This window comes from Esox lucius, chromosome 1 (assembly GCF_011004845.1).
Source record: "Esox lucius isolate fEsoLuc1 chromosome 1, fEsoLuc1.pri, whole genome shotgun sequence".
NCBI lineage: Eukaryota > Metazoa > Chordata > Actinopteri > Esociformes > Esocidae > Esox > Esox lucius.
This window is the reverse complement of record NC_047569.1, coordinates 18,640,420-18,664,543: the sequence shown is the minus strand read 5'-3', so window position 1 is coordinate 18,664,543 and position 24,124 is coordinate 18,640,420. Positions and strand designations below refer to the sequence as shown.

Below are 24,124 nucleotides of genomic sequence, written 5' to 3'. Positions count from 1 at the left end.
GGGAACTGTACAGAACAGGCAGGAAGTAATGCTGTAATGTTTTTAGCCACAATGTCCCCAGGCAAACTGTGGTTGTAGAGAGTTGCACCATACAGCTGTCTAATGCTCTGTCATGCATGTAGTCTAATGTATTTTCATAAATTTTTTAATAAGGATCCATTGATTGTTCTAAAAGTTATAAGGCCACTTTTATAAATACTTTTACAGGAGCCTTGTAAAAGTGTTTTCACCAATTGTGAGTTTGTGTTGCAGTTTAATGTAATATTATTGCTCATATAACCAGGGTTTGATTCTCAGTTCCTGGGTTGATGAATTGTCATGGTCCGGTGAGCAGCAGCGCCACCGTGTCATACATTCTCAGTTTCCCATCACTCACGAACACATCACGGACTGTCACATGTTTTCAATCTTTCACACCAGGTCCCAATTGATATCGTTTGTATGTGTTTAAATGTTTCCCCTCTGCTCCCCACAGTGTGGATCATTGTTGTTGTGTCTGGATGTCTTGTGTGTTGCCGTTATTTGTAAGTACTTTATACCCGTTGCCTGCTTTCGGTTTGCTGCGTTAGTCAGCCCTGTTCTTTCATTGTGTTTTGTGTGCTCGGTGTTATTTTTGTTCATTAAAAGAAACCACACCAACTACTCCTGCCTGCACCTGTTTCCTTGCTCTGCAACACTGCACTGCATTGTGGAATGAATAGTGAAACAAACTATATATTTTGGGTTCTCAATGGGTTCCAAGTGAAACTGTTACAAATGTAGGCTATAATTTATGAAGTTATAAAAGACTAAATAAAGGAATTATGATAAATCAAATGGTTTTCTGAAATTGTCTTTCTAATCAATCCAAATGAATTCCTAATGCCCTCTAAACCATGATCTTTTAATGGCCCACTCCAAACACGTGTGTGTGTTTTCAAATGTGTGTGTAGAACAAAGACTCAAGACAGAAAACTACCATTTAGTTTATTATGTAAGCATAATTGTATTTTGGCTGGATATTTTCTTAAAGTTATATCTATAATACCTGCCAGTGTCAATAATATAACTCCATTAATAGTGCAAATATTTCTAACATATATTGTTTCGATGACAAATATAATTGAACCTTATGAAACCTCTTTAATCAATGGTTTGATATGAACTCCCTTTAACTTGTCATTTAGGTTTAAATTTTGTTACTTCCCTAAAATGGTGAACTCCGCAACCTCAACAAAGTATTTTCACTTTTCACACCTCTGCATATACCAATTGTCATATTGTAGCTAAAGTTATTTGACCACAAGGGGCAGCTGGGAGGCAGATGTTGGAGAGAGGGTACCAAGGTACCATGAGTAGCTTAACGTGCGTTGGACTCAAGTTTTTGTTTAAAATACTGGAAGATTTTTGGGGTCCTGCTATCCAGTAACCAAAACAAAACATACAAAAGCTAAATCTCAGTTGGACCTCATGTGCAAAAGGACTATACAACGTATGATAATGCAGTCAAATCAAAGACCATTGTATTTTTCCGAATAATCATAAATTGTTCTGACAGGCAGATAATCATAAATTGTTCTAAGAATACATTTTACTGTACAAAAGAAGCCAACCCAAAAGAAGGCTCAGATAAGACAGTCAGATAAACACCCTGGACATTCTCTACCAATAGCAGTTTAGATCTATTAATGCCATAAAGGTCTCATGTAGAACAATATACATTCAGTGCCCTGTAGAATTACTAGAACTTTTGTAAAGGTTTGTAAAAAATATATTTGTAAAAAAAGATCTATACATTTCTTATTGTTGTTAATCAGTTTGCATTCACAACAAAAATCCAGATTATTTGAAATTGTTCAAATAAAAAAAGGGAAATACACTGCTCAAAACATTAAGGGAACACTGTAGAGCCGTAGAAGGGCATCAACCCAGCAGCACATCCAATATCTGCTCCTTTTCGCAAGGAGGAACAGGAGGAGCCTTACAAAATAACCTCCAGCGGGCTACAGGTTTCATGCTTCTGACCAAACTGTCAGAAACTGACTCCATAGGGTGGCATGAGGGCATGAGGGCCCGACATCCTATAGTGGGACCTGTGCTCACAGCCCAGCACCATGCAGCTTGATTGGCATTCGCCATAGAATACCAGAAATGGCAGATCAGCCATTGGCGCCCTGTTCTCTTCACAGATGAGAGCAGGTTCACAGTGAGCACATGATGGACATAAAAGAGTCTGGAGATGCCTTGGTGAAAGATATGCTGCCTGCTACATTATCCAGCATGACAGGTTTTGGCGGTGGGTCAGTGATGGTCTGGGGAGGTGTATCCTTGGAGGGTCGCATAGACCTCCACGTGCTAGCCAACGATACCCTGACTGCTGTTAGGTACCGGGATAAAATCCTCAGACCCATTGTCAGACTATACACTGGTGCAGTGGGCCCTGAGTTCCTCCTGGTGCAGGACAATGCCTGCCCTCATGTGAACAGAGTGTGTAGGCAGTTCCTGGATGACTTTGATGCTACTGACTGGCCTTCACATTCCCCAGACTTGACTCTAATTGAGAACCTCTGGGATGTTATGTATTGGTGTATCTGTGATGGCAATTTCATCGATCAGAACTCTTAAAGGAGGAAGTACAGAGACAAAATTCTCTTGGCATAATTAAGTTTAATTATTTGAAAATAGAGAGACGCATCAAACGCTTACAAACCTAATCATCCGAGGAGTCTCTAACTTAATACATGAACAGTTCTTATTTATAGAGGAAAAAGGGGTGTGGCAAGATGCTGTCCTAACTCAACAGAACACATTCCCTTTGTTCTATTACTACCTAGTCTTCACACAAGGGGCAAGCTGTCCTCCCCCACATGGGTAACCTATTGAACTCTAAAGGGCTCTTACAGCATCTGGACAGACAAAAGATGCCATGATGAGTTATACAGATGCGTAAATAAAGAGTAACCATTTCATCTGCTGATACCAGTCAATGATGTCCCCTAGGCAAATACCAGATCCCCCCACATTCCTTTTCTAATTTGAACAATATATTTGAAACATATATGTCTTATTATTAATCTGACCTGTGATTAAGACATGGGTATTTTATCTGGAAAAGGCTTGGGTATTTTGCCTGGAAAAGGACTTGGGTATTTTGGAGACTTGCAAATGTTGGAGAAATCATTGCTTATAAATACTGTACCAGTCAAAGGTTTGGTCAAATTCTAGAATAATAGTGAACACATAAAAACTACAAAATAACACAAATGGAACCATGTAGTAACAAAAAAAGTATTAAAGCCACTCTTAGCATTCTTTCAACCAGTTTCATGAGGCAGTCACATGGAATGCATTTCAATTAACAGCTGTGCCTTGTTAAAAGTTAATTTGTGGAATTTCTTTGCCTCTTAATGCATTTGAGCAGGTAGGTAGGAAGACCATCATTATGTCTGTACTGTCCATATTAAGGAAAGAATTGCTCAAATATGCATATAGAAAAGACAGCATATAATTATTTTAAGACATGAAGGTCAGTTAGTATGGAAAACGTCAAGATCTTTGAACGTTTTTTGAGTGCAGTCGTAATAAGTGCAGTCGTAAATGTTATGATGAAAATAGCTCTCATGAGGACTGCCACAGGAAAGGAAGACCCAGTTTTTCTCATGACAGAAATGGTTTCATAGTTTATTATCTTGTGTGATATGTTAATTGTCGTTACCTTTAACAGTAAATGTGCTTGGAATTTAGCTAAAATATCCATGTGTCCAAATATGTAAAAAAATAACACTATCCAGGGGATATACTTTCTTTTGTCTGCATTTAATTAAAACTAACCTTTCCCCTGTTTTGATCACCATGGTGAAAAGGGAATTACAATATCTCTCGATGACAGATCTAATATTAAACACATTAGGCAACATTTCTAAAGAATACTTTCCAGATCAGCTGGAAATACTGTATCTGTCAAATGTTTGATGCTGACATTAATAAAAAAATTAGAACAACGTATGTTGCATTCCCTGTTAAGGAATTACTTTAAAGTACCCTTCCAATGAGTTCCTCAGAGTGAGATTTAACATAGGGCATAGTGGAAATATTGTGTTGAGAAGCCATTGAAACAACTGAACCTATTTTATTTCAATGTGATTTTCTATTATTTCATAGTAGGTTAACTATTGGTCATTGATTTGTCTTGTGTTATGATGAATTTACAGTATAAATTCAACACTACCGGTGTTTTGTAAAAGCACTTTGTGACAACTGCTGATGTAAAAACGGCTTTCTAAATACATTTGATTGATTGGTTGTATATACATCTGTTATCTTTTAATGACTAGAAAAATGTGACCTTCTTAAATAACAAGCTGATAATTATTGCAACTAATTTAATTACTAAAGGTAGATGTCTTAAAACAATGCACTTGCTAAGAAAGAAATTGCTATCCGAACACAATCCTTGAAATTTGTTGAGAACAAGTGAGCTCGGCGACTGCTTCAGACTGCAGCCGGAATTGCGAAGAGAGGCCGGAAGAAAACGTCATTTCCTGCCTATGCAACTGACGTGTCTAAAACAGTTTTAGAAGAGGTAACATTAGCCAAATAGCTACAGTAGCTTGAATTAGGAGGAAATGATATTGTATATCTAATTACATTTCCTGCAGGAGTTGGAAGGAAGTTAAAACATTTATCGAATAATTAACTTATAGTGTTTTCTTTTCCATTTACACTTTTATTAGTGCTTGTTTTCTTTATCGTAATAATCTTGTGAAAGAAGTGGCAAGATGCTGGATTTCTTCACCATCTTTAGTAAAGGGGGCATAGTGTTGTGGTGTTTTCAAGGAGCCGGGGTTACAGAATCTTTCACCGGGCCTGTCAACGCACTGATCCGCTCAGTAATCTTGCAGGTGAGAAATGCTTGAAAATCAAGTGACAGCTGTCATGTTTCGAGCCGCCAAGACATTTATGCTATTGTATGTCAGTGTTTTTCACCATGCGCAAGAAGAGCTAAGTTAAGCTTATCCAGGTACATATCATGTAATGTAATTTTATTAACTAAATAGCTTCTGTTCCGTTTGTTATGTTCCAAATGTTGATGTATATTGCGACTGTTTGCTTTGGTAATATAGTTAAGTTAGATATTTTAGTTAGCTTGCTTGATAGCTAATGCTAGTAAGTTAGCTACTTTAGCATGGTTTCGTAAAACACCCAGGCATAGGACTAGGAACTGGAGGTACACGCGCAAATTGTGAGTTAATCAGATGTAATCAAAACATGGTAGGTTTGTAACCACAGTCAAGGCTGTGGTTACAACCGGATGGTTACCGGATGGTTGGATCTAAGCGTTGTTTTTTCTTTTCGTTTACTTGATGCTCTGATCTTTAACCTATGAAAAGCTCGCCACAACAACGATAAGCTACAATAGTGGAATGTTATTCTTCATTCACATTATTACACATGATGATTACTGTACATGCAATAAGCAATTCAGTGCCATATTTGGAATAGATTATGCTGAACTATATTGAAATGTTAACTTCTTTTAACAATCAATCATTGTAAAGTGACAATGGTTTAATGTTGACGAGTATTTGTAAGAAAAATCTCTGAAACTGTTGCATTATTATTCAACACACACATACTTGGTAAAAAGTCTCTAATAATGTAACAGCTAAGTGATTATGGATGTACACTACCATTCAATAGTTTGGTGTCACTTATTTTCTTTCCATTGAAATGACATAACATTTATCAGAAATACAGTGCAGACAATGTTAATGCTGTAAATTGCTATTGTAGCTGGAAAAGGCTGATTTTCAATGGCATATCTACATAGGTGTACAGAGGCCCATTATCAGCAACCATCAGTCCTGTGTTCCAATGGCAGGTTGTGTTTGCTAATACAAGTATAACATTTTAAAAAGCTAACAGTAGAAAACTCTCTTGCAATTATGTTAGCACAGCTGAAAACTGTTGTGCTGATTTAAAGAAGCCGTAAAGTTCCCCTTCTTTAGTCTAGTTCAGTAGCTTAAAGATCAGTGTTTGTGGGCTTGCTTACAGGCTCAAAATGGCCAGAAACAAATAACTTTCTTCTGAAACTTGTCAGTCTTGATGCGAGCAGTTTTTGTAATGTGACATTGTTATATTGACTAGCTAATGGAGAAAAAAATGAAACCAGGAAGATGCAACTATAGGATTGTGCCTTACTGTCCAATAGGTGTGGGCAGATCAATTCCAAAATATCGATACTACGGATAGGCCTACAACATCTGGTTTTAGAAGATCGATTCTAGCATCAGTAGGATTGATACCAGTTTCAGTTTCTGTCTTCTATGTTGTGCCCATTTCATCAATGAGTAGAACTGTCACTGTGTGCAAACAACGTTCTGTTGCTGCTTCTCCAGCACTGCTGCAGTTCTTGTGACTGTGCACTCATATAACTGAAATATGCGTCGCGTATGCACAGTGTGCTGCGGCGTGCGCCCTAAATACCGGCACCAACTGCCAATCCGAGATCAGGCCTCCATTCACTGCATGCATGAATGCCATGGCTGAATGAAAGAGGAGCATCGTGTGGAGATATTTTACAGCTGTACATGAAAACATTGCAAACTATAATGTATGAACTGTATGAAGGTTGTTCGCTGCTTTGGGAACTAGGTGTATCGCGATATACCGGCATTGACGATAACCGTGATATTTAAAAAATGAAATATTGATATCATGTTATTAATACACATGATAATATCGTATTCACTAGGCAAAACTGAAGTAGTATTTTTCCATGAACCCTGCTCTGTTTTTTGATACCTTATTCATGTCACCTATAGACAAACGATGCATGTGCTTAAACAAGGAGTCTGGACATATGCACTGGTGCTGAAATCAACTCGTTAGCCCCACTAGAATCCCTGGGAAAGATCCACAAAAACCTGCAGTTTTTGTAGCCTATCCAACTGGAAAAAGGGACGTTGTATATTTTCAAAAACTCCTCTCGGTTTTTCCATTGCTTTTTCTTGGACAAACCATGCATGTGCTTAAACTATGTGTCTGGACCTTACCACTAGCGTTTGAATTAACGCCTTTTCGTAGCCTATTCACTAGGCAACATCTTTTGTATTTTTCCGAAAACTCCTCTCGATGTTAGGCCTTGCATATCTTCTATCAGTTCATCAAGTTGCCTTTTCACTATCCATATAGTGTCATTGTTCTTTTTGTATGCTTTTATTTTTGTATTTGTACATTTATGGTTACAGACTCCCTCCACCTCCATACACTCGTATTTAGAATTTTAAATTGTTTTCCCAAAAAGAGGAAAAAAATGACATTAAACAAAGTTGAAGATGAATTTGACTGATAGCATTTATTTTTTTCAAATCTTCTATAGATACTGCAATAATATCATTACCGTGAATTATTTTGTCCACGATAATCATTTAATGAAAATCTGATATTGTGACAGCCCTTGTGACAACACCACCAATTTGTTAAATCATAATGAAAACCCACGAGAAAGAGAACTCTGAGCTGCAACAGAAAAGAAGGGAGGAGGTTAATGCCTCAGACAGGTCGCTGAGACAGAGTACACTGGCAGTAATTTCAGAGAGGCAAGGAAAATTCAGGTAGGGTAACATGGGGCAACGGCCCCCCTAAGATCATTGTCTATTTACTGGAACAAAAAATTAAAGTTTAGTGATTTTGTTGTATGTTTGATTGCTATGCTTAGGGTAATGGATTATAGTAAAATAGATGGCTACAGTTGACAGATTAATTTGTATTTAATAAAATTTATTTTGTAGGAAAGGCATTTTTTCCGGCTACTGGGGTAAGATGCCCCCCATGGGGTTAGTTACCCCCTGGGTAATATTATCCCAATAGAAGATAATGCCTTTTTTTTTTACACCATTTACATTTACCTTACACACCATTTCATACAGTTAAACTATCCTTATTATTGTTTAAATAAGGCAATGTTTTAAATCCCAGCAGTCCTTAAAATGAGATACAGAAGAAAACATTTTCAATAGTTGGCTGAGTAGGTGTGTTGTATACAGAGGACATTTGTATTTGATTATGACTAGTGGCAGCCAGAGGAGGTGTGGAAAAAAGAATGGTGACAGTTAGCATTTTTTGTGAGAGTTACACAAAAACATATATTGTTCACATTATTGGTCACATTAAAAGTGGAAAAAGTTCTGACATGATTTATTTTTGTCTCATTCTTTTATATCACATAAACCTGGCATTTTATCAGGTGTGTGTAGTCTTTTTATATCCACTGTAAGCCGCTTTTAATAATAAAAAGTATCGGTATTGGTATTGATATGGGTGATTCAAGCTTGATATCAGATCAAACTAATTTTGTGGTATCGCAGTCCCCTACAGTCCAATAAATGTTTTGTAAACCAAATAGGAAAGAAATGCAGGTTTCAATTGTAAATCAGGAAGTCTTAAAAATAATCCCCTTTTTTTCTTTTGTTGGATTTTGGCTATGGGCCAAAAGAAAGTCAAGAGGCTGTGTAAAACATTCAGGTTTGAAACAATGATGACTGGCTAGGCATCGTTATGTAACTATTTAGGTCATGTAAATGCAGAATCATTATTAAAAATACAATCATTATATTGTTATTAGAATGCAATCATCAGCTGACTGAGGTTGCATGTTCTGGGAGTTACTATGGTAATTCCAGGAGTTGATATGGCAATTTTTATCTGTATCTAAATGACCAGCCTTAGTCTGAGCATAGCTCACAAATGTGAACCAACTTCGCTAGTTTAGCATCTGTTTAGCTGGCTGATGTGATTGTTAGTTACTATAGGTTGATAGTTTTAATCTACTATTTGAATGATAATGCAGATAAATGCAATCTGAAAAGAAGTCAGACTATGTATACACTAGGGATGCAACGGTAGAGTGGGTCCACAGTTCGGTACGTATCGCGGTTCGGGGGTCACTGTGTTGGTACTGTTTTGGTGTGAATGATGTCATCATGTTAGAAGTGTTTCCACTCGAGTAGCCGACAGTGGCAAAGCAATGCTTGTAAACTGTACTTTGTTTACGGACTTCTTACCCTCGTCATTGTCTTGATCGCTGAATCCAAAATGTTCCCACACAGCGGATTAGAAAGACGGCCTCTTCAAATTGGCTTCTCTCTGTCTTGCTAGCACTTACCATTGGCACTTTAGAGCTGAGAGAATATTTGTTTTTAGTTTCCCCTCTCTTCATGGGGACAGGATGTCCGCCGGTCCTTAAATTATTTTAAGACTTTTTATCTAAATAAAAGGCCTTGAAAAGTCTTAATGTCTTACCATAATTTCCCGTTTATAAACAGCAGCTTATACACAGATTGTGAAAACATTTTCAACCACAGCGGTTAATACGTAGGTGCGGTTAATACACAAGTTTACACTTAAAACCATTTCCAGTTTCTGACACTCATCTAGCAAAAATGAAACAATTGCCATTGCTGGTTTTCAAAAAACATATTTTATACTTCAACAAATTAATTTTGGCAGCACCCTATGACACGTTTAATAATAATGTACAATGTATGTACGAGTCATAATTGACCTTTTGCAAAAGCCCTGCCTATCTTAGTTACTGTTGCTACACATGTCAAGCTGTGCTTTTTTGCAAGCGGCAACTATTGTAAACAGCCAAGCAGGGAGGAGAAAAGTAGCATATTACCGGTCAGTGTAAGTGATTCATTTTGAAGTAATACGGCCTGATATCCTCCAGATCGAGGCATTGCAATATGCAGTGGAAGGATATGTTCACAATATTCAGATTAACTAGGAAGGGGACACAATAATTGAAACAAGCTTACATATCTCAGTCAAAGAATGCAAAACCCCATGAAATCAAATATTATATAATATATAATAATATATATTATAATGTTATATTATTATTGCATAGCTATATAAACTTTTTATTAGTCAAAATCATCCTATCAACTTCAGCAGAAAGTCACCTGTTACAGTTAAGCCTACGAGTGCCCCGACGTAAAAAGCTAATATTAGAGGTAGCTAGCTATATTGTTAACGTAGTAATAGCAATTAAGTCATATTAATGGTCAAGTTAGCACAAATAAGTGGTAGAGATCTGTTGAAGGGAAAGAAAACAAAGCCCACTGTGTTTTTTGCAAGAAGTTTCAAACTTGGCATATATGTGGGAATTTAATCTGTAGAATCCCACATGAAGTATGAGAAACAAAAAAACAACAAAAACACTGCGAAAAGCCTCCAACTAAACGCCTAGCATTTCTCAGTTTTGTTTCGACAAGTAGTGTTGGATCCCCGGTACCTACGGTACTGTACAAAAATGAGTACTGTCATGTTTTCTGAATTTTGGCATCGACTTGGTACTAAATTATTGGTTCTCGTGACATCCCTAGTTAGCACTAGGCTTACTGCTTACAAAAGTGGGCAATTTAGTTGAATTGGTGTCCTTATATATTATTTTGCATAGGGTGTGGTGGTGAATTTGGTCTTGAATTCGTAGTGGCATTAAGAACATCTTAAAAAGTCTTAAATTGAACTTGCTGAAACCTGAAGGTACCTCGTGGGGTCACCTTTAGGGAGGTTTCCTACTGAGAAAAAATAAATTTTCATTGTTTGTTTAAGGGGGATGGGGTTGCAGTCACTGTAATTGTCAGATTTTGAGACATTTTTTTTGGAGTAAAGTTTGTCTGCCCTCAGGAGCCCCCTAACAGCCTGCGGCCCCAAGCAGTTTCTTGCCTTACGGTGCACGTCAACTGTTTCCGGCGCGCCCACTGCCTCGGATGGATGCAATTCATTTTCTATGAATAGCGTGAAGGCGTTGTTGACGGTTGCGCAAAGCAACTCGGGAAGGCCATACGGCCGTTTGAGCTGTTTCGGCGCTTCATGAAGTTGGGCCTCAGTCAATATTATGCAAATGTATCCAGGTAACGTGAGGCATTTATCCAGTGGAAGTAGTGTCAGTTTCCAGTAAACAAATTCCTCCAAGCTTTCCTATCTATAGATACAAGGAAATCCACTGAGGCAGATAAACCCAGCTCCAGACTATTTGTATGTGCAGCACCATTTATTCCTGGCCCAGTGGCCCGTATTTCTAAATTTTACTCTAATCTCTGGAGTTGCTCCAAAAATATGGATAACAGCTCATGTCCTTCCACTTCGTAAGTTTGGAGACTACGGTGCTGCTGCATGCTTGTGGTTTCAGGACTTGTTTACTTACGGTTTGACTTCCAGGCATTACTGAATTCTATCTTAGATCTTCAATTTGTGTTGAATGGAAATAAAAAAAAAAAAAACATGACTGCGTTTCCTCTTATATATATCTGGTTATTTGGCTTTGAGACAATTTTGGACAATTTTATTGTAAAAAAGAAAAACAGATTGGGAGCGTCCACAGCACAAGGTTTGAATACTTAGCATATTTCATTTTTACATTTACTCAATATATTTAAAAATAATTCCCACCATGAAACCAATGTCACCAAAAAGAGTTTCAATATTTTAAAATAAAATACCAAACAGGATAATGTGTCAAAGTATTTTATTTTGTATTTGTATTTCAGTAGCATGGGAGAATTGGTCATTTAGCCTGGTATTATATATATGTCTAGACATTTTCTTTGGAAAATTTTGACTAAGGTCTTCAACAAGCTATAATATTGCATATAACTGTTTTTAAACTCACTTCTGTCTGTGTGTTTATTTGTAGCCTAATTTCTTATAAGTTCACCCCAGACTAAATCCAGTTGCTTACAAGAAACCTCCAAGAAATCCCGCAATTACCTCTGATGAGCAGTCCTTTTGATCATATAAGACTAGGATTAAATGCTATTACACTGGCTCTGAAGCTCTTCAGATATCACAGCATTAACAAAATATTACAAACTACAATAGGACACCCAGCTGCATGTTACCCATTGATGCAAGCCTATCACATGATCTAAATGTATTCTATGTTTGCTTTGAATGAATTAATACAGAGCCTTGCTTAAGAACCCCTGCTGTTCTGGATTAATCACTCTCAGTAGTTATTGTAAAACTTTTAAACAGGTTAACATTTGCAAAGCTGTGTTCTGTGCAGTGTACCAGTGTGGATATTTGGAACATGCACAGACCAGATGGCATCTTCCACCTCTTGGACCCGAACCTAGTACCAGCAAGCATCAAATAGACCATTATGCACCCTTGTTCCTGAGAATGCATAAGCAACCTGCCAAAAAGACAATTGTTAAGTAGCACTCACATCTGTAGCCATGAAATGCTATCAAGAGATGGTCATGGCCTGGACCTATAACCTTGTCCCTGAGACTTTGGACCCATTCCATTGTACATTCTGCCCTAACCGCTTCCCAGAGGATATAATCTTGATTGCGGTTTCAATTGCTATCCATCGACTACTGCTCAGTATTCCACATCATAATTCCTTGTACTCCGTATTCGCCCACAACAATGTGACAACGTATTTGTCTTAACACCATCAAGTATGCTGACAACACAACAGTGGTATGCCTGATCTCCAATGATGAGACGGCTTAATATAAGGTGATTAGGTATCTGGCAGTGTGGTGCCAGGACAAAAATCTCTTCATCAATGTCATCAATTCAAGAGGAGCTGGAATGCCCCATCTATATTGATGTTGCTAAAGTGGAGTTGGTAGAGTGCTTCAATTTCTATGGTGTCCACATCAACTAATATGGTCCACACACATACAGACATTTGTATAGAATACCTATTGGAGCTTATTTCCTATTGAAAAGGTTTCTTAGGAGCCACAAAGCTTTTCAGTTGCACTGTTGAGAGCATCTTAGCCATTCTTGCAAATGTTTCTGGTTGTTGCCTTTTTGTAAAGGCCTTTCTCGAGGTTGAAGCATGTACTTCGGTGCCTGATGATTTTGCTGGAGATGCTGAGCAACCACTTCACTGCTTTTCCATCTGTCCCTCAGTATTGTTCATCAGATGCAGATAACGTTTTGGGTATTCAACTGCACTTTTTGTCTTCTGCTTGCCCAGTTTTCTCAGTTTTCTATCTCACAATATTTCAATTGCTTTTTGGATGACACAATAAATGCTTGTTACTTTGTTGTGTATTAACAATATTTTTCAGATAAAAAGCTTTAAACTATTTTCCCACATGTAGTGAAACTTATTACCTAAAATGTGTTCACAATGTGACATGCAGCCTTGAAAGCTGAAAGCAGTGGTATATTCAATCATATACCACAGGTATGACAACAACAAGAAACATTGGAATTCTGTTTAACTAGCTCAAGCATTAAGGAAACTACAGGACCTGTATCCTGCTTGTGAACAGATGTTACCTGTGGTATATTAATGCAATAAGGCTTCATGGGGTGTGGTGTATGGCCAGTATACCACAACCAAGAGGTATTCTTAAGCATGACACATTGTGGAGTGCCTAGACACAGTGCTTAGCCATGGTATAATGGCAATATACCGTAAGCCCCCAATATGTGCTTTTGCTATTTTAAACCGGTTACTAATGTAATTAGAGTGGTAGAAATTGATGGAATGAAATACCTGTGGAATGTATTCTTTTATAAAAAGGGTGATTTGAATCCTGATAGCTGAAAAAAAAAAAAAACAAGTTCCTGTGCGTTTCTGAAAATACAGTCTGGTGTCCCAGTCAACTTAGATCTGTACATTATTAATGCTTATCTTTTTTTTTTCTTCAGGAACGCAGTGGCAACAATTCCTATACTCATGACGCCTTGAATCTTAAGTACAAACTCGATAATGAGTTTGAGCTTGTTTTTGTGGTACGTATTCCTTTGTGATCTAAGCTTCTACACAGAGATTGTGCAGTATAGGTATATTATATGTTGATCTAGTTGTATTGCATTTGTAAATTGTTTTATACAATTTTCAGATGTTCAATGTAACTATGACACTGTCTTATCACAGCAATTCACATTGGACAGAAGATAAACTATATAGCCAAAAATTGTGGACAACCCTACGTATTATTGAGTTCAGGTGTTTCAGCCACACCCATTGCTCTAGGGTGCATAAGATCCAGCACATAGCCATGAATAGGGCTGCAACAATTAATCAGTAAACATTTATAATGTGAATAATAAAATGTTGGCCTACGAATATCACTATCGATTATGTGGGTCCACAGGAGACGCTGCAATATAAATATGTTTTGCAAGAGAGCGGAGAATGAGATAGCAGAGGATACACCAAAGGGAAGTCCCATATGACCGAAAACGTCCAAAGTATGGGATCATGTTGAAGAATTTAACAACAAAAAAATATTGCAAAATCTGCAATATAGTCCATTTTGCCTGCACATTGTCATTAAAAATAGCCCCCAAAAAACAAAATGTTTTCCCATCTGGCAACACTGTTCACAACATTGCTGATGAATTAACCTATTACTGTGAAATTTGGTCAGTTCTGTTTTTCTAAAACGTTGAGGTATTGAAATGCATTACAATTTACATTTACAGTATCAGTCAAATCTCTCAATCAGCGTCATGTAGTCCCAGAATACATTTCCAACAGTCTTGAAAATGATTTTATGACAACCCTTTAGTTTTTGCATGTTTTAATGTTTAATAACTGCTGCCTACAGTTGTTTTAATGAAGGCATTGTAAAAGGAATAAGGAAAAACACTGCAAACTTTTAATTTTAAATAAAACACTTGCATTTCATTCTGGGAGGGATGTATTTTTTCTATCCAATTAATTAAAATAGTAATGGACAGATTAATCGATTCCGAAAATAGTTGTTAGTTGCAACCCTAGCCATGAAGTGTCCATAGACAAACACTGTCAGTACAATGGGTCGTACTAAAGAGCTCAGTGACTTTAAACGTGGCACTGTCATTAGATGTCAGCTTTGCCACAAGTCAGTTTGGGAAATTCCTTCCTCGTTCAACTGTAAGTGCTATAATTGTGACGTGGAAGCGTCTAGGAGCAACAACCACCCAGCCACAAAGTTGTAGTCCATGCAAACTTACAGAGCGGGGTCACAGAGTGCTGAATCATGTAGATTGTATTGCCTATCATCTGTTGCTTCCTTTTCAAGCCATTTGTTTTTGTGAGGACACAATCACTCACCTCATTCAGCTTTATCACCACAAGAGATGGATCAGAGCTTGATGAGCCCTGGAAGTCTTTGCTCACAGGAGTATCAACAGGTGTATTTATTTTTTACAACTAATAATATTTTCCCCCAATTACACCATGAAACAGAAATAAAGAGTTAACATGGATTCAAAATATAACAGGTGAGAGAAACGTTCAGATGCCCCTTAACCTCCTAAGACCTGAGCTTTGGTGCAGGAAGCCTACACATGTGGACACCGGGGCTCAGGAGTTTAAAGAGCAGAAGGTTTATCAAACGGATGGAGACACAAGGCACTTGGAGAATCGCTTCCCTGTGCCAATAGCTTGAATCTTGCTACAGTAGTATAGCAATCTGATGCCTTCATTAGAAGTTACAGCTTAAACTCAAACAAATATTGGAAAACAAGCAAGTACGTGAAAACAATGTAAATAGTCCAGAAACGTGAGAGAGATATTTTCTGATAGTTATACTGGATTCCGGCTATAAAATTTAACAGCAGTAATACTTTGAACCCTCAGCAGTTTTTCTGCTGTTTGGTTTTATAGGTTTAGTTTAGTGCTATGAATTGCAACTTGCATGTACTCATACTTCACATACTTGTACTGTATAGAGCTCTACAGGATGACCACAGTCAAGATTTGTTGTGATAAATATTCTATCCCTGAGCTCAGAGTGTATCTCATTTGGCGGGTGGTAGGTGTTAATTTTAGGCCATGCTCCCTTTGCTTGAGCGATACTTGCCAATTTGCATTGCCTTTGGGGCTTCCCAGCTGGTGGCACAATCAGTATCAAACCTCGACTTGTGGTCAACTTGGTGCAACGAACGTTGTTTGAATTATTCATAAACATTGCAAGTACTTGTGATAGTTTTCTATGGGTTCTGACAATACATATCCAATGGACTTTTGCGCACATTTTGCTGTTCGTTAATGTATGTTATAATAACACAAATCTCTGAATAATGTACATGAAAACCTGGATACCTTCTAAAATCTAATACCTACTGTATAATGTGCAATCTCTGTCTAGACACTGGGCTAATAGTACATTTGATTATAATGCCTGCAAACAAATGGCAGTCTTTGCTCATGTACATTCTGAGATGCATTCAACACTCCCTTTTTATGCAGGTGGGTTTTCAAAAAATCCTGACGCTGACGTATGTTGACAAGTTCATAGATGACGTGCAGCTCCACTTCAGGGATCGTTATAAGAATGAACTGGAGCAAAAGGGTGCCCTTACACTACTGAACAGCAATTTTGCATTTGAGGATGACTTTAACATGCTTCTTCGGTAAGCAACATCACATCTCATGGCTGATACTGCAGACAAATAAAAAAGCAATTGTGCATCAAGAAATACAATTGTGTATTCTGTTTGAAAGTGCAATTTGTTCAACCATTCTTTTGAAAATAAATGTAACTGCATTCTACTGAGACTTGGCATTTAGGCTCTGCTCTTTTCACTGCTATAGCAAGCACCTGTCAAGTTAAAAATGAAATAACTAGAGACTGTGCGATGCATAATGTTCTACAGTGCACTCTGTAATTACTGGCACAGTAAGAATGTTTTTCTTATGCTCTGTCTACACTCCAGATTTAGAAATTAAACCATTACTATAAGGTTGAAGTGTAGATTTTATTTTATTTTAGGGTATTCATGCACAATGTACAAATTAAGCACTCATGGTTAATATTTGGTTGTATACAGTGGGGAAAACAAGTATTTGATACACTGCCGATTTTGCAGGTTTTCCTATTTACAAAGCATGTAGAAGTCTGTATTTTTATCATAGGTACTCTTCAACTGTGAGTGACAGAATCTAAAACAAAAATCCAGAAAATCACATTGTATGATTTCTAAGTAATTAATTAGCATTTTATTGCATGACAAGTATTTGATACATCAGAAAAGCAAAACTTAATATTTGGTACAGAAACGTTTGTTAGCAATTACAGAGATCATATGTTTCCTGCAGTTCTTGACCAGGTTTGCACACAGATTAGCTACACACACTGCAGCAGGGATTTTGGCCCACTCCTCCACACAGACCTTCTCCAAATCTTTCAGGTTTTGGGGCTGTCGCTGGGCAATACGGACTTTCAGCTCCCTCCAAAGATTTTCTATTGGGTTCAGGTCTGGAGACTGGCTAGGCCACTCCAGGACCTTGAGATGCTTCTTACGGAGCCACTCCTTAGTTGCCCTGGCTGTGTTTCGGGTCGTTGTCATGCTGGAAGACCCAGACATGACTCATTTTCAATGCTCTTACTGAGGGAAGGAGGTTGTTGGCCAAGATCTCACGATACATGGCCCCATCCATCCTCCCCTCAATACGGTGCAGTTGTCCTGTCCCCTTTGCAGAAAAGCATTCCCAAAGAATGAAGTTTCCACCTCCATGCTTCACGGTTGGGATGGTGTTCTTGGGGTTGTACTCATCCTTCTTCTTTTTCCAAACACAGCGAGTGGAGTTTATACCAAAAAGCTCTATTTTTGTCTCATCAGACCACATGACCTTTTCCCATTTCTCCTCTGGATCATCCAGATGGTCATTGGCAAACTTCAGACGGGCCTGGACATGCGCTGGCTTGAGCAGGGGGACCTTGTGTGCGCTGCAGGATTTTAATCTATGACGGCGTAGTGTGTTACTAATGGTTTTCTTTGAGACTGTGGTCCCAGCTCTCTTCAGGTCATTGACCAGGTCCTGCCGTGTAGTTCTGGGCTGATCCCTCACCTTCCTCATGATCATTGATGCCCCACGAGGCGAGATTTTGCATGGAGCCCCAGATCGAGGGAGATAGACCGTCATCTTGAACTTCTTCCATTTTCTAATAATGTTGCCTTCTCACCAAGCTGCTTGCCTATTGTCCTGTAGCCCATCCCAGCCTTGTGCAGGTCTACAATTTTATCCCTGATGTCCTTACACAGCTCTCTGGTCTTGGCCATTGTGGAGAGGTTGGAGTCTGTTTGATTGAGTGTGTGGACAGGTGTCTTTTATACAGGTAGAGAGTTCAAACAGGTGCAGTTAATACAGGTAATGAGTGGAGAACAGGAGGGCTTCTTAAAGAAAAACTAACAGGTCTGTGAGAGACAGAATTCTTACTGGTTGGTAGGTGATCAAATACTTATGTCATGCAATAAAATGCAATTGCTTTTTGTTTTAGATTCCGTCTCTCACAGTTGAAGTGTACCTATGATAAAAATTATAGACCTCTACATGCTTTGTAAGTAGGAAAACCTGCAAAATCGGCAGTGTATCAAATACTTCTTCCCACTGTATCCTTTTTATACAATGCCTTTGTGAATTCTGCTAATGACTGACCCCACCAGACTTACCTCTCCAGACAACTGATCATGTTCAGCGAGGTCTGTACTATAGCCATCTTCAGTTTTCCTTTGAAGGCTTAGGCGTTCTCTTCAGCCTATAAAGCTGGGCATTTGAGCTGGTCTTCAGTGCATCTGGATTCATCATTGACATTACAGAAATGCTCAAATAGGCCAAGAGTAATGGTAGTGCTCTGTTTTTATCTAATGTCAGCACAGTAAATAATGATTGGAATTTCTTGTTATAATATCTGGAAAGAAAATTGTGATCAGAGAAATTACAAAATAATTAATTGATTTATTATACTTTTGCCATGATATCGAAATGTATATTGAGAGTGGTTTAACTGTGTAGATATCATATGTAAGTTTGAATATCTGAATATGAACATGAGAAATGTTTTAGTTTTTCTTTCAGTAAATTGGCACACATTTATAAAAATGTGTTTTTACTTTTTAAAACATTTTGAATACAGTCTATAACATAACAAAATGTGTAGTAAGTGGAGAGGTCTAATTACATTAGCCAAAGAATGTGGATAAATTCTAAACAGAAATGGGTCGACGTGAGGTAGAGTTCAGGAATGTAGCAATTGGGGCAATATCAGGTGATGCTGGATGCACACTCAGAACTGAATGTGATGTAGTGTATATCACACTGTTACTTAGTCAATCCCCACAGGTCTCCAAGAACAGGTATGCAACTTAATACGTCACAGGCCTTGAGACAAATGATACATGCTTACAATGTTTTTTTACTAACTTGTGCTGTAGTGAGGCAGAGGAGAGCAGCAAAGCTCGAGGTCCCAACTCCATGAGGAGCTTCAATGAGTCCCTGAAATCCCAAAAAACAGTGAAGTCTATGATCGAGACGAAAGGAGGAGATAAGGGAAAGGAACAAGGTGGCAAGAAGAATAAGAATGCCAAAAAAGAGGGTAAGGATTTGACAAATTGTTATAGTGGAATTGGAATATAAGCATTTGGTCATGCTTCCCTTTTCACACAATTTCAATTTAAAATTGCTGCCTGAATAGTAGCAAGAACTTCTAAAGACAAACCAATTGCAGAAGGATTGTACCTTTCAGGGGCCAAGCCCAAGGATTCTAAGGTGCCAGAACTGCCTGGGACAGTACTTGGGCAGTTAAATAGCTAGGAGTTGGTGGTACTGCATGCTTTGGGTCATCTGCTGTTCCTTTTTTTTCTCCATACCTTTTCCTTCCCATCACTTTGATAAAGGTTCACCTACTTCTCATTTGTTCAAAAATCTCTGGCCTTTTTTTTTCCTTTAACCTTTACTTAACCAGGTTAGCTACATTAAGATAAAAATTATTTCCAAGAAGGATCTAGCCAAAAAAGCAGCACACAATTACAAAAAAATCACAACATAAAACATACAAAACCCCACTTCCTAGTTATGCTGTACATATATTGGTACAGTGTATTGTAGATTAAGGTAAACATTTTTACAGATTTTCAAGATTTAGCATACATTAGTTTTAGACTTACTCAGTCACTAGATGATTGAATTTATACATCTTTTGTAGTTTTCTGTTTTTGAGGTGTGGATCTAGCAGGGTAGCCTTTGTAATTTTGCTACCAAAGTCTTCAGTTGATTTTTACACTTTCACCCTAGCATTCTGGAGGTTTTTGGTAAATTCCTGAAAATTTTAATATTCAGACTTATTTTAGTGTTGTTTTTCACATCTTTGGTAATTATTCTGTCGTCCCCTGCTGTTTTTCATCCTAGACTGATCAGTGATCTATTTTGTTGTTAGGATATTCCAAAATGTCGATTTGGCTATGCCATAACTTTCTACTATGGTTTTAATTGATTTCCTCTTATAGCATCCAAATCGCTTGATTTTCTTTCTTAGACAGCTCTCTAGTCTTCATATTGGACTATGCCTACTGACACCAAATGCAAACTGACAGAAATGAAAGGTACCATTCTGTACTTTTGCCTCATTCACCTTTAAATCGTGTTTTCATATGCCTTGAGTGTAGAGCAAAAATTCAGCATGTATTCCAAAACTTATGGAGGGCATGTACAATTGTGCAACCATATGCTAATGCATAATCCTGCTATCAGAAAATGATAATATGGTAGGCTACCATAGAGATCTCTGTTCAAGTGAAATAAGTATTGTAATGCTGAGAGAAATATGGTTATTTTTGTTTTACAAATCGGAAATCCAAACACTACGCAAGAACTACAAGGCCTTTTTTTGTGCCGGACGGCATAAGCGGAGCCGGCTAAGAGGGAATGTCTCTTACTGAGTGACTGACTGACAGACTGACTACCCCTTGTTAAATTGCAAGGTGGTTAGAAAAGCGAACTTGTGAACTATATGTCCCTAGTTCGTATCTCCTCGCAGGCGAAGCGAAGTACCATACCATACCATACCATCTTCTTCCGCTTATCCGGGGCCGGGTCGCGGGGGCAGCAGTCTAAGCAGGGATGCCCAGACTTCCCTCTCCCCAGACACTTCCTCCAGCTCTTCCGGGGGGACACCGAGGCGTTCCCAGGCCAGCCGGGAGACATAGTCCCTCCAGCGTGTCCTAGGTCTTCCCCGGGGTCTCCTCCCGGTGGGACGGGACCGGAACACCTTCCCAGGAAGGCGTTCCGGAGGCATCCGAAAAAGATGCCCAAGCCACCTCAGCTGACCCCTCTCGATGTGGAGGAGCAGCGGCTCTACTCTGAGCTCCTCCCGGGTGACCGAGCTTCTCACCCTATCTCTAAGGGATCGCCCGGCCACCCTGTGGAGAAAGCTCATTTCGGCCGCCTGTATCCGGGATCTTGTCCTTTCGGTCATGACCCAAAGCTCATGACCATAGGTGAGAGTAGGAACGTAGATTGACTGGTAAATCGAGAGCTTCGCCTTGCGGCTCAGCTCTTTCTTCACCACGACAGACCGATACATCGACTGCATTACTGCAGAAGCTGCACCGATCCGTCTGTCAATCTCCCGTTCCATCCTTCCCTCACTCGTGAACAAGACCCCTAGATACTTAAACTCCTCCACTTGAGGCAGGCACTCTCCACCAACCTGAAGTGGGCAAGCCACCCTTTTCCGACTGAGGACCATGGCCTCGGATTTGGAGGTACTGATTTTCATCCCCACCGCTTCACACTCGGCTGCAAACCGTCCCAGCGCATGCTGAAGGTCCTGGTTAGAAGGGGCCAACACGACAACATCATCTGCAAAGAGCAGAGACGAAATTGTGTGGTCCCCAAACCTGACACCCTCCGGCCCCTGGCTGCGCCTAGAAATTCTGTCCATAAAAATTACGAACAGAACCGGTGACAAAGGGCAGCCCTGCCGGAGTCCAACATGCACTGGGAACAAGTCTGACTTACTGCCGGCAATGCGGACCAAGCTCCTGCTTCGGTTGTACAGGGACCTGACAGCCCTTAGCAAAGGACCCAGGACCCCATATTCCCCAAGCACCCTCCACAAGATGCTGCGAGGGACACAGTCGAATGCCTTCTCCAAATCCACAAAACACATGTGGATTGGTTGGGCAAACTCCCATGAACCCTCCAACACCCTGTAGAGGGTATAGAGCTGGTCCAGTGTTCCACGGCCCGGACGAAAACCACACTGTTCCTCCTGAATCCGAGGTTCTACTATCGGCCGTATTCTCCTCTCCAGAACCCTGGCATAGACTTTCCTGGGGAGGCTGAGAAGTGTGATCCCCCCTATAGTTGGAACACACCCTCCGGTCCCCCTTCTTAAAAAGAGGGACCACCACCCCGGTCTGCCATCCCAGAGGCACTGTCCCCGACCGCCACGCGATGTTGCACAGGCGTGTCAACCAAGACAGCCCCACAACATCCAGAGACTTGAGGTACTCAGGGCGGATCTCATCCACCCCCGGTGCCTTGCCACCGAGGAGTTTCTTGACCACCTCAGTGACTTCAGCCCGGGTGATGGACGAGTCCACCTCTGATACCTCATCCTCTGCTTCCTCAATGGAAGAAGTGACAGCGGGATTGAGGAGATCCTCGAAGATCCGCGAAGCGAAGTACGCATTGTGAATTATTCCGTATTGCAGAAAACTTCGCTGGCTAAAACCGAAACCTGAAACTGTAAACGGATATATTGCGACTGTTTCTGGCTTGGAATAGTTCATCTTCAGTCTCACTAGCAATTGCTCAATTCTTATGATTATTCCTAGGAAGTTAGTAGATACTAGTAAGCCTATTACTGGCTAACAAACTGTTAAAACGGCCAGTGGCAAAGCAATACAGTTCATAGACGCTATTTGCGGTGGAGGTAAACTTAATAAGAAATTTTAGTCAGTTTAACACAATCCTCAATGGAGTCTAGCGACTGCTGAAACGTGTAATGCTGTGGCGTAGTGCTTAAAGATAGTGCCTCTCATGTGGAAGACCTAAGTTCAAATCTGCTGAGAGCAACAATATCTATTAATTATTTCTGGTAGATTCCACAATTCTCTCGTCTTTTCACTTGATGAAAAAGTTTATCGTCGCCTTTATTGATAGTTATTGTATAAATGTCATTCACGAATGAAAGAAAAAAAATATGAATTTCATGCCATGAAATAGCTTTTGCAGACTTGCTAGCAATTGCTCAATTCTTATGACTATTCCAGTAAGTTAGTAGATACTGGTAAAGCTTATTATTGGCTAATACGTTGTTAAAACGGCCAGTGGCAAAGGCAATACATAGCCGCTATTTGTGGGGGAGATTAACTCAGTAAGAACCGTTAGTCAGTTTAACTGTATCAGTGTCATTCATGAATGGCCAATTAACTATTAAAACAGCCAGTGGCAAAAGAGGATTTGTTTAGGATAGAGACCAGAAGCTCTACTGACACCCGGCAAGCGTATAGCTGCGTGGTGTAGTGGTTAATGACACAGCCTTTCACATAGGTGACCCAGGTTCAAAACTTGAGGTAGAAACATTTTCTATTGCGGGCCGGCTGAACTAGGCTTGCCTGGTTTCTTGTTTTTATAGTGGAGCTTGAGTTCATAAATAGATATCTACAGTAGTAATGGGTAACAATAAAAACAGTGACACTTTTTTGCTCTGACAATTAGGATTTCAGACTACATGTAGTACAGTGCTCATCAGTAATATTGGCAACCTTGGTAAATATGAGCAAAATGGGCCGTAATTTTTTTCATTTGTTTATCTTTTTGATATTTTATTCAAAATATCTGACCTTTAACTAATGTAATAAAATTGACAAAAAAGTTATTCTTACCTAAAAACAAATATTCATCTCAAATATAGGTGCCACAATTACTGGCAAATTTTCATTTATTTCCTTTGTGCAACCTGCCTTGGCCAAGATTACAGCTGAGTCCTGTCCTATAATGAGGTTGGAGAACACATGGCGAGGGATCGGAGGCCATTACTCCAGAACCTTTCTAGAAACTTCAGATTCTGAGTCCGATGCTTTCAGACTCCTCTTCAGCTCATCCCACAGGTTTTGTATGGGGTTTAGGTCAGGGGATGGCCATCGCAAAACCTTGATTCTATGGTGCTTTGGAGCATTGTCCTGCTGTAAAATCTAACCACGGCCCAGTGTAAGCTTTAATATCTGGTATTTGGAGTCCATGAAAACATATACCTTAACATAGCCACTTGAGATTGTTGTTTGATGACAGCAAAGGCTTTTTATATGGCAACCCTTCCAAACCATGTGGTTATGTATGTGGTGTCTTTTCGTATTTTTAGAGACTTACTGACCCCAAAACCCA

At 39.3% G+C, this 24,124-nt stretch overlaps 1 protein-coding gene across 1 annotated transcript in view; it reads left to right on the top strand.

Moving 5' to 3' along the window:
• The first annotated feature begins 4,524 nt into the window (after positions 1-4,524).
• Positions 4,525-24,124, top strand: part of srpra (SRP receptor subunit alpha) — a 34,838-nt gene continuing 15,238 nt past the window's right edge. The window contains exons 1-4 of the mRNA XM_010893296.3: positions 4,525-4,880; positions 13,669-13,752; positions 16,202-16,365; positions 19,168-19,328. Coding sequence (XP_010891598.1) covers positions 4,758-4,880; positions 13,669-13,752; positions 16,202-16,365; positions 19,168-19,328 — 532 coding nt within the window. The 5' untranslated portion in view covers positions 4,525-4,757. The remainder of the gene's footprint in view (positions 4,881-13,668; positions 13,753-16,201; positions 16,366-19,167; positions 19,329-24,124) is intronic.